This window comes from Aspergillus wentii, assembly GCF_001890725.1.
Source record: "Aspergillus wentii DTO 134E9 unplaced genomic scaffold ASPWEscaffold_4, whole genome shotgun sequence".
Lineage (NCBI taxonomy): Eukaryota > Fungi > Ascomycota > Eurotiomycetes > Eurotiales > Aspergillaceae > Aspergillus > Aspergillus wentii.
The window spans coordinates 634,113-652,769 of record NW_024467835.1 but is presented as its reverse complement, the minus strand read 5'-3'; the positions used below and the strand labels follow the sequence as shown (position 1 = coordinate 652,769).

Sequence of the window (18,657 nt, the reverse complement as noted above, 5' to 3'; positions counted from 1 at the left end):
ACTAAGAGACTAAGGTAGTATCACCAGGGTGAATCGGTATGATACTAAGATTGTTTGATTAGTCGGTGGATCCGACCCGGGTTACTCGACATATGTACGTTATCGAGGCTCGATTGAAACATAAGGTTGAATCGACGATGCATCTTTGTTGAAGTGCTTTGATATGGGTATGGTATTACAAATGACAGCTGGCACTGGGCAAACTGCAGCTGAACCTGAACGTGACGAATATAGGCCCAGTTTGTTTGTTCACTTGACACTTATAGCCTTGCCACAGTCAGCCCACAGCCCCAACGGAACATACCGCATTTTGATGCAATCCACCGAACAAAACCTGAGATGAGTACAGGACAGCCTCGAAAAAGCCGAGGAAGTCATGTTTCACCCTGATTTGGGCTGAAAGAAAGGACAACAAAGCATCTTCAAATAGATGCAGACACGGAGTACTCCGTAGTGTACTCCGTTTAGTCCAGAGTGATTCCATACAAAAATACAGCATACCAATCTGACCTCTCAAGCTTTGAGGCGTTATTCATCCATTATCCTGGGATCCGATTTATCTCTTCATACTGTCATTTACTCGGTATTATAAGTCAATCCTGGATAGGTAAACAGTAAACAGAGCAAATCTATTTCTGTAAGCTAAATGTCTGCTGGGTTGGTTCGATTCATGCAGTCGGTACATTAGGGTGCATGTATGATGCTGATGCTGAACCGATACAGCGGAACCAGATCCATAGAAACTAGGGCAAACAGACCAGACCGAGTATCACTAATATCAACTAATTACTCACTAATCGCCTACGGAGTAACTAACATGTCTTACAAGTCACTCGTAAGTCCAATATCTACAGATCTCATCAATCCAAAAAAAATAGTAAACGCATGTATGTAAGCCATAAGCCATGCCAGAAGTACCCAAGGCAAGTCCTAAAGTCCCAACTAAACTAGCTAAACATACCGAAAAAAACCCGTCCATACTAGTAAATCCCAAAGAGTGGGTCCCCATAAAAAAATTAAAAAGATTTCGGCAAAATGAATAATTCAGATAAAAATCAAGTAAAAAAGTGAAAGTCAATTTAAATAATAAATAAATGCGGCTTGCGGATTATCTGTCTTGTTCCAGGAACGACAAGAAAACCATGGATAGCATCAGGGGGAACGCAGCCCGTCTTCCGGACCGGAAATACTATACATAAACATGACAGACAAAAAAGGCCCCCCTCGAACTGAACTAAAGTTACAGTTCACATGACTGGAGACAGGTTCAATAGTGGCAAATCATTCAAGAAAGTCTCAGATTTTTTTTAAATTTAATTTATTTTTTGTGGACAAAAGGTAAGTTTACGTGGAATGGAAAATTCTGCGGATGGAGAGGACTTGTTATCCGTCACCGCGGCACCGGACTCTACATTCCGATGGAGATGAGGGGCAGGGATGGATTCTTTCGTTCTCTTTTTCTTTCTCTCTCTCTTGCTTCAATTGACGATTACACAAGAAAAATCTCTTCAAGACAATATCAACAGTGGAGAAAACAAAATGTGACTGTCTGAGGTAAAAGACGGGAAGAAAAAAAAAAAAAGGTGAAAGTGCAAGTAACCTCGTACTAAGAGATGTGATGGAATCCCTCCCATTTCAGCCGCTTGATAGGTCGGTTCCTGGTTCTTTTTAATGTGGAGAAACAGCGGAAGTCCCTTTTGTTCCCCTGTCGATGTCTTTCCATGGATCCAAAAGGCAAAAATCGCCAAATGGTACTTTTGGTCCGAACATCCGGCTACCCCCTTGAGGCAATGTGATTCGCCAATGCTGACAGTCACAGAAAACATGCTGAAACATGAGGAAGATCCAGAATGGAAGGCAAATCGGCGATGGTGAGGGTTGATTGGTGCGGGGAGGAAATCCTAGCTTTACCGTGGTATTTATTATTATTATTATTATTTATTATCCTAGAGCTTATCTCGGATGGTTCTCGGATGGAAGTTCAAGTATGTTGGAGCTGAGAAGTGTACATAGTAGCGGTGAATGAGGGAGAATCGCACAACATTGCAGAGGTGTTACAGATGCAACGGAAATTACACGGCGTCATTGGAATGACAGCCAGAGACTAACAGTCGCAAGTAGACAGACAAACACAGCTGAACGGGCTGGATTAGCGGCACCTGGATCGGTAATGCCGACGGGTTCCCCGCCACAATCGCACTTTCGCCAGAGATTGATTAGAACTGGATCTTTCAGGTGGCATGATGATGCCGTAGAGAATGCCGTTTTGGATGTAGGCGAGCTGCTGCCGTGTAGTGTAGTACTCGGTATGTACCTGTAGTGTTCCATCTTATCAACTGTCGCTATACAGGGATAGCACATCGACAGAAATGACAGGTCGCATCGAGTCCCCCCCCCTCGTACTCGATCGACTAGTTCAAAGGTACTACGACGCAGCATACTTTCATAGTCCGGAAGATTACTGTAGGAACCGGGAACCCCTTCACCCCGTCCAGGCGTCCAGGAGACTAAACCGTCTCAACTGTCCAAAGTAGCCCCTTTTCTTCAACCTGGCGACGTCATATTGTAACAGCCTCCCGAAAGACCCGACAGTCTGGCACGGCAGCTGTCTTGGGCGATCTTCAGATGCGTGGCTGAACTGAACAGCTGAAATCATGAAACCATCGCCAACTAGAGATGCTGTAGATTGCAGTAGTCGATTAGTGTGTGGCCACACAAAGGGCGGACTCGTTTTCCGCTCCTCCGTGCCTCAAAGATTCGACCCTGCCATTGAATTTTCGCTAGTGTGCGGAACCTTGGGAGATCGTCACAGGATCAATATTCGATGGAGCTGAAGAACAACCTAAATGACGATCCAGAAACTTCTCTTACATACAGAATACGTACGATAAATTTGTGGAGTTGGGTCCTGACAACCGGCTGGGTGGGACGGGCAACGGAATAAGAGGGACGAATCTCGGCGTGAAACTCCGCTGGTTGGAAACGGTGAGCGACTGATGTCCGTATCGAGTAAACAGTACTCCGTAGCAAAAACTCATGATGTATGTCGCAGTCTGTATGACCGTTCCGTGTATCCGACTACTGCGAAATGATGATGACGATGATGGATTAGGCTGTAACGGTCGACTGAGGCTGGAGATGGAGACACAAAGCGTTTTTATCGCCGAGGTCTGTACCACCCTGACTCATCCGTCAAAGGCCTCGAGGATCACGATCGTGGCTGAGTATGGCTCACCGTATCTTCAGAGAGAGTTTGGTTGAAACGGATAAAATGCCCGTGTTGGTATTATTGATTCCTGCCCAACAGCCTCCTACAAACTGGTGGGATAACCCTCCGTTATCCCTGGCGCTGAGCGGTATGTCGTATGTACGAAAAACCAGGTTTTGGCAGATGTTGTGCCGCCTCTTCACCGCTGATGATGCAGATGATGATATTCCCACAGCCGAGGAAACCGAGAGAGAGAGAGAGAGAGAGAGAGAGTCGACCTGTAGACTGTAGTGTCGACGGTGTAACAAGATAGAGGAAGCTCACATGATTCCAGAGTGCAGATTCCCAAACAACCAAGACAACACGGAGTACATCGGGCGTTGACACATTCCATGGGGTTTAGTTTATTCCTCCGAAACGTCCGAATGGTGATGACGATGGACACGATGGGCGGTGACCTCGAGCTAAGCTCTCTCCATGTCGGGTGATGCTGATGCTGCTGATACACTACGACAGGTCTTCACCGTATCATCATGGGAATGAGGGGGTGGATGAGCCATGCCCTCCACCGCCAGATCAGTCCCGTTGCAATTAAGCCGGGCTGCCCATCCTCGGGATCTCAGGAACCTCTGACCTCTTTTTTGTTAATTATTTTGTTTTTTTGCCTGACAGGAGAATCTGCACGCAATGCATCGTGGGAGGGGAGGGAACAAGGAACAACACATCAGTAACAGAATCGATAGCTCTCTGAGCCACTAGGCAGCTGCATCGGAATTGTCAAGGAAACCCTGGGATTGGCGAGTGGATGACAGTTTTACCCCTCCATGGATACCTAACCCCTCCCCCATGCCAGGTTGGCTCTGTTTGCTGGTCAATAGGAGACACCAGCACCCTGTTTTTTTTTTTTTGACTCAACGGCGATCATCTGGATAGATGCAGCCTCCGCGTGGGAAAGTGGTGAAAGGTCTCTATCTGACGCCTGACTCATCGACTAATTGCATCAGATATCGAATATTACGATTTATGGTCATTTTTCTCTTGCCGACCGCTTCAGCTGCCCGTCACTGTTGTCAAAGTATAATGACGTCGGTTTGCGTCCCAATATTCCCCCCTTTTTGCTTCCTTCATCATCCATCTCGATCTGCCCAATCAGATCGGGCAATCCTCCAGATACTGCGAAAATCACTAGAATGACCCGCATCTCCAAACTACCAAGTCTACCTAAGAGACTAACTATCTCTGCCGTCTTTGTTTTTTTGGTTCTTTTTTTCTTTTTCATTTTTTTCCCACTAAATTCACCCCTCTTTTTTCTCCCCCTCTTCCTACTAGTCCTACTCGCGTGGCCAGATCTCAACTGCAAAAAGTCAGGCACTATGAGATCCACTGCTCGACACTATTGGTAAGTAATAACTGGAAGGGGTAAAGTACGACTGAAGAGGAGGAGAAAATCTGAAAAATGATGCCAATAATGAAGCATGAATGATCCAATCCCTTGGTTCCTCCACTTCCACCCGTCTTTAGTGGAGCGTTTGAAGAACAATGGCAGCTGTGTTCCACAGGATAGTATGAAGTATGATGAGTAGTATGAAGTATCTGACTGACCGGAGCAATGGAAGCTGAAGGCTGAGAGCCCAAAAATGGTCAAGGATGTAAACGACCCAACGGCTTTGTGAAACAAGGATAGCGCACAGTATTATTCAGGAGTATCTGATGTATTATGTATGTATTATTGTTGGTGACTGCAGTGTCAATCATCATTACTGATTATTTGCTGCAGCCTCCTCGCTTCTCTAGTGCCGACAGCCAGACAAGACAGGGTCAGGATATTGATCTTTTTTTTTGTTTTTTTCCTTTCCCACCCCTGTTGCCCATCTTATGATACAGCTAAGTCGACTAATTACCTGGGATTTCTTGTTTACTGACAGCTGATCATATGGCCCACTGGATAGTGTAAGGGTGACTGCTCTCAAAAGGCCCACCATGACATTTTCTTTATTATTATTATTATTTATTATTCCCGTTTCATGGTTAATTAGTGTCTCCCTTTTCCACTCCCAACCCCTCCGTGTTTTTTTTTTTTTTTTTTTTTTTTTTTTTTTTTTTTTTTTTTTCTGGATTTCAGGTACGTCAGCGTTGGGTACACCGCATGTTGGAAGAAATCATCCTTCGGAAAGAAATCAAGAAATATAAACAATAAACAAGGAGAAAAACAAAGATCAATCAACATGCATGTTTGCTCTATAAAATAATAAAATAAAAAAAATAAAAAAAATAATAAGAAGAAGACAATGATACCCCATCACAGTGATCACATCGCCCCTTTATGGTGGAACACGGCTGGGTTTCCAGAATCCCGCCTGTTTTGGCCACTAAATCCCATCCCTACGCCACAGCGATGTGAGATCTATCATCTCACTAACTCCCACTAAAACCAGACTTCTGGAAAGTCGATCATCCTTGCCTTACGGCCGGTTTTAGCGCGCTTCTAGATACACGCTGGCTGCTGTTCCCCGGAGCCCGGGGCTCAGGTCCATGGGTCTTTTCTTTTTCTGCTTCTCTTGATCGGATCTACCTGGTAATATGGATTCTTTTTTACTCTGTCACGTAAAATATACCTAGTGGATCGATTATTCCTCTAACTACCTGCCATACCCTAAATGATGTACCTGATGGTCTGATGGATCCCCCTCTGTCTCCCCCCCCCCCCCCCCCCCCCCCCCCCCCTTTCTCAGCTCTTTCTTTCTCCTACGTTGTATACCCAGTCGGATGGCCCCGATCCTTTTTGTCTGCTGGAAATCATAGCTTAAAAAATGGTGTGGAGACTGAAATAATAAAAAAGAAAATAAATAATAATAATATTTTTTAATTAATTAAAAAAAAAGAATTTAAAAAAAAAAAGAAATACTTTTTCGGGCTGTTTGCTCTCTGCATACTATGCACATCCCGTACACTTGTAACCGATCCAGCGTTGATGGATGGATGTGTTGAACGGTTGACCTGACGTTTTTAGTCTTTCGCCTGATCACATATCTTTATCCACCGCAAAATACTTCATTTAATTCTCCCCTTCCCGTCCAGATTCTCTCCTGTGGCCATGATTTCTTTTTAATCGCTTTTCTTCCGCTTCAGATCGCTTCTCTTCTCCTTCCCCATCTACTTCTCTCCTCTACACAACCCACCCCATTCACTTTACTATTCACTCATCCTCTACTACTCTACTCTACTACTACCACTACTACTACCAACACTGCTCTACTCCTGACTCAATCCGGTGACCTCATCGAAATTAAGATACCCTTCCCTTGCAGCTGTCTCACCATCTGCATCTCCGGATCCTCCAAGAGAGCTCAGTTTACCCTCGAATCTACTCTGCGAAAGGGGGAAGAAATGCTGAAGCCCCTTTAACAATAACTTTTTTTTTCTCTCTTTTTTTCTTTTCTCTACGGGAAAGAAAAAGAAGATTCCCTCCTTTCTAACCGATTATCCCAATCTTATCGCCCATTCTATTGCATTCCCTCCCTTCTATACGGAGTGCCAACGGAGAATTTCACCAGAACTAAAAGTCGAAACACATTCCTTTTGGGCCCGTTATTTTCCCTTAGGGATTGCGTCAGGGAGCTTCGATTTTCTCTCTGGGGGGATTATTTCAGAAATCCTTCCTCTCTCGAATCCAATCCAATCACCTACTTGACATATCTCACACACAATGTTCAAACGACCGGCTTGTTTACAAGGCCGGAGGCCTGATGGTGGCCGCGATGACTGGGCCAACTTTCCTATCCGTCAACTCTTCGTTCTAGGTATGTTTCTTGTTTTGTGCCCAAAGCAATTGAGGCCATTCAAAACGGCTGTATACGGATTGTTGCCTGGTTGGTGCCCATTCACTTGTCGCGGATGACTGACAGCGCGTTTCTTCAGCTCTGGTGCGCATCTGCGAGCCAATCGCCTTCATGTCGATTTTCCCTTATGTGTATCACATGGTCGAAGAGTTCCACGTGACCGACAATGAGACCAAGATTGCTCTCTACGCCGGCATGATTACTTCCTCCTTCACCTTTGCAGAATTCTCCGCGGGCATGTTTTGGGGTCGCATGAGTGACAAGATTGGCCGGAAGCCGGTGCTGGTCATGGGCCTGATTGGAACCGCCATCAGCATGATTGTATTCGGATTTGCTCCCAACCTCGCGACGGCCATGGTTGCTCGAGCGCTGGGAGGTCTGCTCAACGGAAACATCGGAGTGCTTCAGACGACAGTTGCGGAGATCGTGACGGTCAAGGAGCATCAGCCACGGGCTTACTCCATCATGCCATTCGTCTGGTGCTTAGGGTCGATTATCGGACCCGCTATGGGTGGTGCGTTGGCACAGCCCTGCGACAATTATCCCTGGCTCTTCCAGCGCAGTAGCATCTTTGCGCGGTTCCCTTTCCTGCTGCCCAACCTCGTCTGCGTTGTCATCCTCGCCTTTGGCATCGTCGTTGGCTTCCTCTTCCTGGAGGAGACCCATCCGGAGAAGAAGTTTCGTCGTGACCCCGGAAAGGAGTTGGGCCAGTGGATGATTCGCAAATTCTGGGGATCGCGCGTGCAGCTTACCGAGGTCACGGACGCCAACAAGGACGCTGAAGACGCAAGCTACTTTGGCTACGATGATGTGCCGCCGCCAGAATATCGCAGCAACGAATCTTCCCCGCGTTTGGGCCCAGTTAAAGAGAAGGACAGCCTGTCTCAAAATGACGACATTGAGGGACAGCTCAAGTCCAAATGTGGAACTCCCAAGGCTTTCACCAAGCAAGTCATTTTCAACATCATCGCCTACGGAATTCTTGCATAGTAAGTTTTTTTCTTTTTCTTTTTTTCTATTTTCTGCCCGTCCTTCGCAACCCAACTTCCCCTCCAAAATGAGGGGAGGGGGAAATGACAAGCTGTCTGTCTGTATGTACGTATGTACTGACTTCTTTTCCACCCACAGCCACAGTGTCTCCTTCGATCAATTGATGCCCATTTTCCTCAGCACTCCCAAGTCCGACGGAGATGTCGTTCTACCCTTCAAGTTCACCGGAGGTCTCGGATTGCCTACCAAGACGATCGGTTTCATGCTCGCCGTACAGGGTGTCTATTCCATGATCGCCCAGCTCTGGTTGTTCCCCTTTGTTGTTCGACACTTTGGCACTCTACGAACCTTCCGCTTCGTCCTTCTCGTTTGGCCACCCCTGTATCTGGTCGTTCCGTACCTCATCATGCTTCCGACCCAACTGCAAACCATCGCCGTCTACGTCGCCTTGATCAGCAAAATCACTCTGCACGTCATCGCTTTCCCCGCCACCGCTATCCTCCTCGCAAATGCCGCCCCCTCCTCGAAAGTCCTGGGATCCATCAACGGTGCCGCTGCATCTACCGCCAGCTTGAGTCGCGCCCTCGGCCCAACTGTCACCGGACTGCTTCATTCCCGCGGCCTCGAAAGCGGACACTCGATCCTGGCATGGTGGGCATGCGGTATTGTCTGCATCCTCGGCGCCATTGAGAGTTTCTGGATGGAGGAATCAGACCCCAAGCGGGAAACTGAGGAGAAGGTCGGACATGACGAGTCGAGCGCGGACAGGGATCAAATCCAAGGTGCATTTTCCGCCAGCAAAGAAACTGGCAATCCCCAAGAACAGCGGCGGTTGCTTTCTTCCACCCGGACGAGCGTCGATGATGAATTCGACATTGCCAACTTGGAATTGACCCCGAAACCCGAACGTGATTAATCGCCACTTTTGCATCATTTTCCTTCAACCATTTTTCATGCGCATATCTTTTTTTTTGCTTTGATTTTGAGCCTGTCCAATTTTTTTCTTTCTCCTTTTTCATTTCATCTTCCATTTTCCATTTTCCTGCATTCATACCACTTTTAACTTTGTTTCATCTTCGTGAATATTTCTTTTTTTCACAGGCTGCTTGCATTTGGGATGTTGTTTTCATTTTTCATTTCCTTTATTTCTTTTGTTTTAGATCATGATGATTCAAGAACTGGGTGATGGCGCAGCTTATAGACTGGATGCATATTCAAAAGCATGAAGGACCGGCACTCTTGTTTTTCTGTTTTGTTTGTTTCTTTCTTTCTCTCCTCTTTTCTGCCTGCGATCTTCTTTTCTTATTATCTGGTTTTCTTTTTATCATGGGGCATTGTTGGGGTCACATTATGATACTCATGCATCTGGGAGGCTTTTTGTCATTAACCACTTGGTTTCTTTTATACCATACTCCGTACCTCGTCTTGCAAATGGGATTTAGCAAATGAGAGGGAATGTCTTGATTCCTTCTACCACACCATATCTTTCAGTGTTCTTCTATATTCGTATACTTCTTGTTACTTCTCCACGTAAAAACTCAATGGTAAAGATTTCCGATCTACAAACTCCCAGTCCACCTGTTCCTGTTGTCTCTCCAAAAGCCATACCCGCCACTTTCACGTGACGTTGAAAGATGCGGGGTTGAAATCGAACTGCTTCAACCTGGTTAGCAACGCTTGGACTGGACTGCGATTGGAGACTGACTAACTTGATATAAATGATATAAAGCAGCAACGTATTCAGAAGTTCCAGACTAGTTTCTTCACTTATTCTTTGGAGTTGGAGAGGTGTCAGATGTCATTAGACGGACGAGATTGGTAAAACCGGTACGTAAATAACCAATCAGACTGCGTGGTTTCCTTATCAGAGATGGGTTTGATGGTATGGTACTGTCATTTTCTATATGGAACTTTCCATCAACTTTCTTTTCTGCTGTTCGATATATGAAGTACCCTACTGTACCTATATCAGACTGCAATATCCTCCTGCAGACCGTTCCTTTCTTGCGATATACCGGCGCATTGAAGCATTTTTATCCATCAGCCGCGATACTCTCCAGCAAACTAATACTGATACTAATCGGCAACTAAGATTGCCTAGGCTGTCATTCGGACTCCACCGACGGCCCTATCTCCAACTCTTCTTGCGACTTCGATGTCTTTTGCTTTCTCTCTGACTGTAACCCTCCTTCTTTTTTTGCCCACTCCGTCATGGGTTGCGACTGTGTCCTGCGCCTTGGTCTCCATCGTTGATAGCTTTTTTTCCCCGGAAGAGACTAAAAACGCGTGGCGGTTCGGATCCCGGAATACTGGGAACGCAAGCAGACATTTTTTGCTTGTACCGAGTCGCTTTTTATTTTATTATTGATATTGAATCTTTTTGATATTGTTTCGGCGAGATTGAGTGGCGCATGATCTATCATGAATGGTGATCCGTTTCTGAACCCGAACCCAGTGTCTCAGTCATCCCGCAGAACTCGATCTCGAATTCCGAGACATGGTCGCGAGCTTGCGCCTCTCCCCGTTCCAACTCAGTCATGCTGAATCCTTCATCTCCGGTCTCTCCAGTCTCCCTGGGCAAGAAAAGACCTCATCAGTCCGAGTCGACGACGGCGGCGCAACAGAATCAGAACCAGCAGACCCCCGCACAACGCGACGTACCCGCTGCAACCTCGACTCCGGCTTTGACGACGACGACGACTTCCTCCTCCTCTTCTTTCCGCAATGTTTCCGCTTGTAATCGCTGTCGGCTACGCAAGAATCGCTGCGACCAGCGTCTGCCGCGGTGTCAGTCGTGTGAAAAGGCCGGGGTGCGGTGTGTGGGGTACGATCCGATTACCAAGCGGGAGATACCGCGGAGTTATGTGTACTTTCTCGAGGCCCGCGTGGCGTATCTTGAGAAGTTGTTGATGGATAATAAGGTTGATTATAAGGAGGCCGTGGCTTTCGACGAAGAAGAGGCCGTCAAGGTGGAAACGGGATGCGAACCTGTTCAGAAGCAAATCGACGGACTGGAGGCAGTGCCCGCCGGCGGCGAGGTTTCCACGACATCAGAAAAGAATAATGAGAAATGGGTCCGGCTGAAGAGAGAAAAAGAGGATACAATGGGCCATCAACGACCCGATCGGAAGGCCGAGGGCGCACAAGACGCGGATGGGAACCCGGATTACGAGAAAGAAGATAATTGGCGGATACAAAACCTTGTCTCCAACATTGGCATGGTGTCTGTGCAGGGAACATCCGATCCGCGATATTTAGGATCGACGTCTGGTATTTCTTTTGCGCGGGTGGTTTTCGCCGCGGTCAAGAGTTCTGTTGCTGGGAATGTCTCTGAGCGTCCCAGTGAGCGTCTCCCGCATAGTGCCACGGGTACAGGCGGGAGCACAATGCGAGATTCTTTCTTTGGCTTACAGACGAGGCCGACGATGAAGTGCGCGGCGTTTCCAGATCGCGATCTGGCCGAGAAACTGGTTAATCTCTATTTTGAACATGCGAATCCGCAGATGCCCATCCTTCACCGTGGGGATTTTATGGAGCTTCTTGATCGGACTTACTCTGTCGAGGAGAAGAATCGGTCTTCTCGTAGCTTGTATACGTTGAATATTGTTTTTGCTATTGGAGCAGGTATTATCTTTGAAGATAAGAGCCCTTCAGGTGAAGAGGACAAAGACGGCCGTGCCCGGTCGCCATCATCGTCCACGTCCAAGAGACCAAAGTTGTCAGGCCACCAGTACCAACCAGAGGAATACCATGCATCGGCGATCATTCACTTGGAATCCTTTCTAGTCTCATCCTCCGCTAGCGATGGCTTTGGTGGCCTGGAGGAGCTACAGGCAGTACTTCTCCTGGCTAGTTTTGCCCTTCTGAGACCTGTCGCCCCGGGTCTGTGGTACATCGTCGGAGTTGCAATACGACTAGCCGTCGATTTAGGTCTCCATTATGAAGACGGGACAGGCGTCGACTATGTCGGGGAAGAGGGCGTTGACCGTCCCCCACTCCGGGGAGATAATAAACCCCAACCACGCATCGATACACGCGAGCGCGGACGTCGAGAATGGGTTCGTGATTTGCGTCGCCGATTATGGTGGTGTGTATATAGCTTCGACCGCCTCGTCGGATGCTGCGTTGGCCGACCCTTCGGAATCAGCGATCAAGCCATCAGTACCGAGTTCCCGTCTATCTTCGAGGACAAATATATTACCAAGTCTGGACTCGTTGTGCCCCCTGAAGGAGCGCCGAGCTATAAACATGCGGCGTTGCATTATTTCAAACTGCGCGTGCTGCAGTCTGAGATCCAGGATGTTCTTCAATACCAGCAAGCGCGATTCGCCCGGCAAAGAATTCCGTATACTTCAAATGTTTTCACCCGCTCCGACCTTCCTTCTCCCTTTCTCCAAGGCTTCGATTCTTTCCGATCATGGCGAAAAGACATTCATCGGCGGTTGACTGAATGGCAGGAATGTGCGCCCACGACTCAGGACACGGGCGTGAGGTTCCCCACCGAGTTTCTCGAATTGAATTACTGGCAGGCTATTATTATGCTGTATCAACAAAGTCTTACTGTTCCGGCAGAGTTGGCTGGAGAGCTCGATCCAGCTGAGGATGTATCGAGTCCGTCGTTCTCTAACGTAGAGGATGCTGATGACGAGGATGACATCTACTTCAAGGTAGCTGAGGCGGGCCAAAAGGTGATTCGGATATATCGCCAATTGCATCGTGTGCGTTTGGTCAACTATACATACCTGGCTACGCACCATATTTTTATGGCTGGTAAGGAGTCGTCAATTTTGCTCCGGTGACTTGTTGCTAACGTCAGTAGGAATCTCATTTTTGTACGCAATATGGCACTCACCCTGGGTGCGAAGTCGATTGGTATGTTTGATCTTTCTACAAGCTAGCAGGTTTGGTCTAACGTCATGATAGACACTTGATGAAGTGGACTTTACCGTGCTCGCCGCCACATCTGTACTTGGAGACCTAATGCACAAGTGCCCACCCGCAGAGGCGTGTCGAGACGCCTTTGAACGAATGAGCAAAGCTACCGTCCAGATGTCATTGTCAACCACCGGGTTTGGGTCTCAGGTTGACCTGTCGCGGTCTCATGCTGGTGCCACAGCTTCTCAAACAGCTGGGGTGCTGTTCCCGGGCCGGGCGAGACATTACGCCAGACAATCCATGGAGCAGCGTCATCGAGCAAACCCCTACCAGTCACGGCGCCAGACTCAGACACGTCAATCTCGGCCCTTGCCACGATTCGACATGAATCTTGGGGATCTGTTCAATGACAACAGTGCAGCTCCTGAAAGATCCACCAGTGGTTCCAGGAAACCGACACAGTCTTATCCTATCCGTGCGGAATATCCTGAAGCATCAGCACAAAGTTTCGGCCCAGATCAACCGCAGCCACATTCGCAATCATATACACAACGGACGCCGTCTATGGAATACTATGGCAATTACGAGAACCCAGTCTCCCCTTCACAGCAGCAACAACCGTCATACTACTACGCAAACTCCCCACAACACAGTGCATCACCCAGCAGTGTAGTCGCTGCGAACAACCCAACACAGAACCAGTTCCCCCACACAGACCACGAGGACCAGTCGGGGATCAGCCTGGATTTCCTAGATTTCGACTCCACTGGGGCAGAGGGGCATGTTCCTCTTGGGCCTGACGGGAACCCAGATTATAACATGATGGGCATGCCCTCGATGGGGCATGGAGTTGGACACAGCGTAGGGATTGACTTGGGATTTGGAATGACGATGGACTTTCAACATGATTGGAGTGAGAATGCCAATTATGACATGCTAGAGGGGTACTTTTTTGGTGGATCTGGAGCTGGGCCATCTGGTGGTGGATGAATGGACTTTTCTCCCCTTCTTTCTTTCTCCCTCTTACATTTTTCCTTTGGTCATCTGATGGATATACAGGCCAATAAAAAAGAACAAAAAGGAATATTAAAAGGCGATATGAATTGATGAAATAATCGTTTGCATTTTGTGACTTTTGGTTACTGGTTCACTGTATATGTCGTCTAGTATATAGTAGTTTTTCTTTTCTTTTTCTTTTTATTTTATTTTATTTTCTTGAATATCCTGAGTGTAAATTTGGCCAAAGACACAAATCAGCGATAATGCAATCAATCTCTTCTGATCAACCAACCATTCGCACTGCATCCAAAAAATGAGGCCAGCATTGGGCAGCAAACCTCGAAGCTTCACATTGTCGGTCCTTGAGTTGTCCCGGTGGGACTGCGAGGAAAAAGCAAAACAAACCGAGGGGAAAACAAAGACGAGCAAAAAAAACATCTCTAGCCTGTCGTTGAACAACACACACCGACTTGGCCGGTGTCTGGCTGTCCCATCTTCTCTTTTATTATTTCATCGTTTATTCGAGTCTATTTTCTCCCTCTCTTTTATTATTTACGGTCGGGTATTTCTTTGCTGGATGAAGCAGAGGTTCGTCTGCCAAGTTCCCTTGCAAAAAAAAAAAAAAAGGAAACCCCGGATCTCTTATTCTTCCTTGCGTGACGCTTGGACCATGATTGAAACTAACTGATCGATCATCGTCCAGCATCATCAGATCAAGTGCTTCTTTTTTTTAATTAATTTTTTCCCACCCCCCTCTCGATCGCGGGGTGTTCTCGTCTGGCCTGGTCCTTGTTCCTGCGTGGAGCTGCCGTTGCCATCTTGCCCTCTTTCGCGTCGTACAGCAGCAAGCAGTTTATCGCCCGCCCGGTCATGCTTATCGTTGCCTGCGGAGGAAAATCAGCTGGATTGAAGGACCATAATAATTAATACCTACCAAGCGGGGGATAGCCAGGAATACAAACCACCTGATAATTGAGCGAGCTAGGACGGTGGCTATCTACTATACTGGTTCCTCATTTGGTTTGGGAAAAGGGAGAGAGAAGTTGGCATTTTTCACTGCAAGGACGGCATCCAACTTTTTTTTCTGGTCATTCTTTTTTCTCTCTTTCGCTATATTCGCCGACGACCCTACGTTCCTTTTTTTCCCCGTTCCTTCTCCTCGCCCTGCACGGCTCATACGGCATACGGCATACGGAGTTGTCGTTCTCTCGATCGAAGAAGCGCTGCCTAGTCTTAGTCCCTGTGGAAGGTCATGTACAACACGTCTAGAATTCTGACTGCCTACGGAATACGCTCATTTGTTATAACAATACGGTCGTTTTAAGCAATACTTCACAATGGTCAAGTCGGACGTCCGGAGGGACTACTATGCGGACCTGGGTCTTGCTCCCAGTGCAGAGTCGGAGGACATCAAAAAGCAATTCAGAAAACTAGGTGAGAACGAGGGAGCAGTTTTGAGGATGGTGGGCTAGATGGAACGACCGAAACTGACACTCTACCAGCTCTCAAATACCACCCTGATAGGAACCCCGGAAAGGAGCTGGAATTCAACGCCAAGTTTCAAGCTATCCAGGCGGCCCATGAGATTCTCGGTGACCCCCAACAACGGTTGAAATACGACACGGATCGCTTGCGTGCTGGGTATGGCAAGTTTTACGGACCCCCGAAAGCGAATACCTCTCGAAAAGCCCCGGCAAACCCCTACACATCTTCGCCCACTGCGAAAGCCCAAAGTCAGAAGCCATTCCCCGGTCGTCCTACGTCGTTCCAAAATGGCCCGTCGACCGGTGCGCAACGATATGCAAGCTATGCGCGAGCAGCGCCCCAGCAATCGTGGCAGAAGAAGCAGGATGAGGGACAAACCAGGGCTGATGCGTTTCGTGGATTCCAGGATATGAAGGGTAATGCGAATATGCCCGGCTGGGCTCAATTCGACCCCCGGACTGGACGATCAGGCCATCCAGGTGCCGCTCCCCGTGCTAATGCTACTCCCAATGGACAATCTGCGAGGCCCAAATCGGCCTATGAATACTTTAAGACTTCCCCCAAAACAGCAGGTCCGGATCCATCTCGTTCGCAGTCGACGAAGAAGAAACAAGGATTTGCACCACGGGGTGCAGGTGGTGATGAGCCCATGGCCACGAATACTTCGGCATATAGCAATACCCCTCGGGGTGAGCGTTTTCAGGCATCGGACCCGTTCTTTGAATCCGTTCCTTCACCGACCGCGAGGAAATCAGCTGCAGCGTTTGGAACTCGACGTGCCCCGGATCTGGAAAGGTCCAGCAGCAAGTACGCCACCTCTGGGGGTGAGAGGACCTTCTTCTCTAGTGCCGGGCTCGGGCGTTCTCCAAGTGCGCGCGCCTCCCCTGGGAGTCCCAAGTCTCGTTCGCGGACGAACCCATCCAGCCCATCATCACCGCGGAGCAGTAGGCATCGCAGCGCAAGTCCCCATACCAAAGCAAACAGAGACCGGGCCTTTTCTTCCTCAACAAGCTCCAGTGATACCGAGGATGATGGTTTGCATCCATACCGTAAACCAAAGGCAGTCCCTAAAAGCAGACTCCGGCCCAATCAGAAGTTCGCCGACTTTCGTCCCCAGCAAGACTGGAACCCCGGAACTGGTGAGCATCCTTCCTCTACCCGTTCCAAGCACCAAGGCTCTCGGAATTCCTTTTGGACACGAAGTCGTCTGGACGACTGGAGACCACGGAGCGTCCAGGAGTACGTCTATTACTATTCAGTTGCTGACCGAGATTATGTGAAAGGCCATGATTCGGATAGTGCTGCCTCCCCTAGGAACGTATTTGCTGGAAAATACTCGTCTGGACCTAAGGATCCATTTGTTAGGTATGATATTTCTCCCTGGTTTACTTGTTTTGAAGACTTGGGCTGACAGTATTTCTTTAACATTTGCAGCTCATCCAAAAATGCTGATGTACCACAAAACGGAACCTTCAAAAGCAGTAGCCATGGAAATCTGCGCACTGAATTTTCTGCACAGGATTGGCAAGGTGCTTTTCAGCAGGGATTTAGTTTCTTTGCCCCAAGCCCGGCAGAGAAAGATACGAGCCGACCTTCGTCTAACCGTGGGCGAACTGCAGCCAGGAACCCTGCCTGGGCAGGCCAGTCGGCGGACTCATCTAGCCAAGGTTCTCCACGCCCTGCATCGACTTCTCAACAGCCTACTCCTTTCACCGACATGAAATTCTCGGCAGATGACTGGGTCGAACGGTTTAAGAATCTCTCGTGGGCTGTACCCAACACCGATGGAGCCAAACCGAAAGCGAACCCTCAGCCTTCAAGTTCAAGAAGCCCTAAGAAACAGACGAGACACACCAAGTCGCGCTCGGTTCCGCAGTCAGCCAGCGTCTCAACGGAGGCTGATGAAGCAAAAGCCACCGTCGATGGTGATAGTGGGCGTGATTCGAGTAAGGGTGCTGATGGAGATGTGGAGGCTATGGATGTCGATGATGAACGCCCTGCCAAGAACCTTTCTCCAAACTCAAGACCAAAGAAGACTCCAGGAAAGAGAAGACAATCTAAATCTAGACCGTCATCAAGCGAAGATAGCAAGGGAAAGAGTCCCAAGTCGAAGTCGAAGCCGAAGAGTCACTTGTTCAGCATGAAGAACCTCGAAAAGACAGTGCCGTTTACAAACACGAATAGTGGTGGTATCGATGATCTGCAGGATATCGAAGCGACGCTTCCGTCCGAATCGCGGGCTAAGAATCCAACTACGACGATTCGAGATATTCGTCCCCGAGAGCTGAACTGTCCGAACCCACCTCGACGACCTCGACGGCCGACATTGATTCCCGTCAGCGCAGGGTCCCAGCAATTGGCCCTACCCCGGAATGCATGGGACCGGTACGTGGCTGAAATGAACACGTACATGCGGGAGTGGAATGACTTTAATCGACGATTTCTGCGCCATTTCAGTGCACGACAGGACGCCATTGAGACCGGGTTGGCTCCGAACTGGATCAACTCCGTGGGAGACTCGGCCCGGATCAAGATCGACGGACAAGATGATCTAGATGATGGCAACACGAAAGGTGATGGCGATGAGAGTGACGAGGAGCTCGTGTCTGGCAGTGCCAAGGGAGGCTACAGTGCGTATCTACGCGGATTGGAAGAAGATGTTAAAGTACGGAAGCATTGGGAGGTAGCATGCGAACTGCACCAGGAGTGCATTGTGGAACTGGGACAGATGCGGGAATGGATTCTCAATGGAGGGAAAGTTGTGTAAGGCCTTATGATGCACATGGCCTTTTGTTTTGCATGGGATACGGCGTTGGTTGGACTGAGTGAGCTTTCTCCACTGCATGATGGCAGACCTGTACTATACTCGACAATACCCTTTGGAAATTTGGGTCATTATTATTAGTTTTTTTTTTTCCTCTCTCGTTAGCCTCCAGATGGACAGACGATTATAATAGACTGACATGATTCGCGACTATCAGCCCTATCTCAAACCCTCTGCCCGGGCCCTGAGCCCTAGTCCGATACCGGATTCAGCCTGACAGCCTCAGGCCGCCACTTACCGGAAACGGCAGGCCCCCGCCAAATGTCCCCCGCTGACTGGGAAATACCAGCCATGACCGGGTCATGACGATTAATACAACTGGATTCGGGTGGCTTGCATCATTAATACCAGGCCCCAAACGGTACTGTGACACTGAGTCACGGGGAGGAAAGAAAAGTTGCCCTCCGCATTGTTCCTCGTCGCCCTCTTCTTCCCTT

General features: G+C 48.4%; 5 protein-coding genes across 5 annotated transcripts; 3 read left to right on the top strand and 2 right to left on the bottom strand.

Annotated features, from left to right (window-relative positions):
* Positions 1-4,211: 4,211 nt before the first annotated feature.
* Positions 4,212-4,850, bottom strand: ASPWEDRAFT_39980 (uncharacterized protein). Its single transcript, XM_040835224.1, has 2 exons — positions 4,831-4,850; positions 4,212-4,771 (listed from the first exon to the last, which is right to left on the bottom strand). Exon 2 carries the CDS (start codon positions 4,485-4,487, stop codon positions 4,236-4,238), a length of 252 nt encoding a protein of 83 aa, XP_040688550.1. The 5' UTR covers positions 4,488-4,771; positions 4,831-4,850; the 3' UTR covers positions 4,212-4,235.
* A 2,064-nt stretch (positions 4,851-6,914) lies between these two features.
* On the top strand, positions 6,915-8,953 carry ASPWEDRAFT_111172 (MFS transporter; the record flags this gene model as incomplete). Its single annotated transcript, XM_040828231.1, has 3 exons — positions 6,915-7,008; positions 7,127-8,036; positions 8,176-8,953. 3 exons carry the CDS (start codon positions 6,915-6,917, stop codon positions 8,951-8,953), a joined length of 1,782 nt encoding a protein of 593 aa, XP_040688549.1.
* A 1,621-nt stretch (positions 8,954-10,574) lies between these two features.
* Positions 10,575-13,902, top strand: ASPWEDRAFT_27563 (uncharacterized protein; the record flags this gene model as incomplete). The annotated part of the gene is made up of 3 exons (XM_040833013.1): positions 10,575-12,807; positions 12,857-12,909; positions 12,961-13,902. The coding sequence occupies 3 exons, from the start codon at positions 10,575-10,577 to the stop codon at positions 13,900-13,902; spliced, it is 3,228 nt and encodes a 1,075-aa protein (XP_040688548.1).
* Positions 13,903-14,029: 127 nt separating this feature from the next.
* Positions 14,030-14,479, bottom strand: ASPWEDRAFT_39974 (uncharacterized protein). Its single transcript, XM_040835223.1, has one exon. It carries the CDS (start codon positions 14,347-14,349, stop codon positions 14,110-14,112), a length of 240 nt encoding a protein of 79 aa, XP_040688547.1. The 5' UTR covers positions 14,350-14,479; the 3' UTR covers positions 14,030-14,109.
* Positions 14,480-15,248: 769 nt separating this feature from the next.
* Positions 15,249-18,163, top strand: ASPWEDRAFT_27562 (DnaJ domain protein; the record flags this gene model as incomplete). Its single annotated transcript, XM_040833012.1, has 3 exons — positions 15,249-15,345; positions 15,414-16,761; positions 16,831-18,163. The coding sequence occupies 3 exons, from the start codon at positions 15,249-15,251 to the stop codon at positions 18,161-18,163; spliced, it is 2,778 nt and encodes a 925-aa protein (XP_040688546.1).
* Between the last annotated feature and the right edge of the window lie 494 nt (positions 18,164-18,657).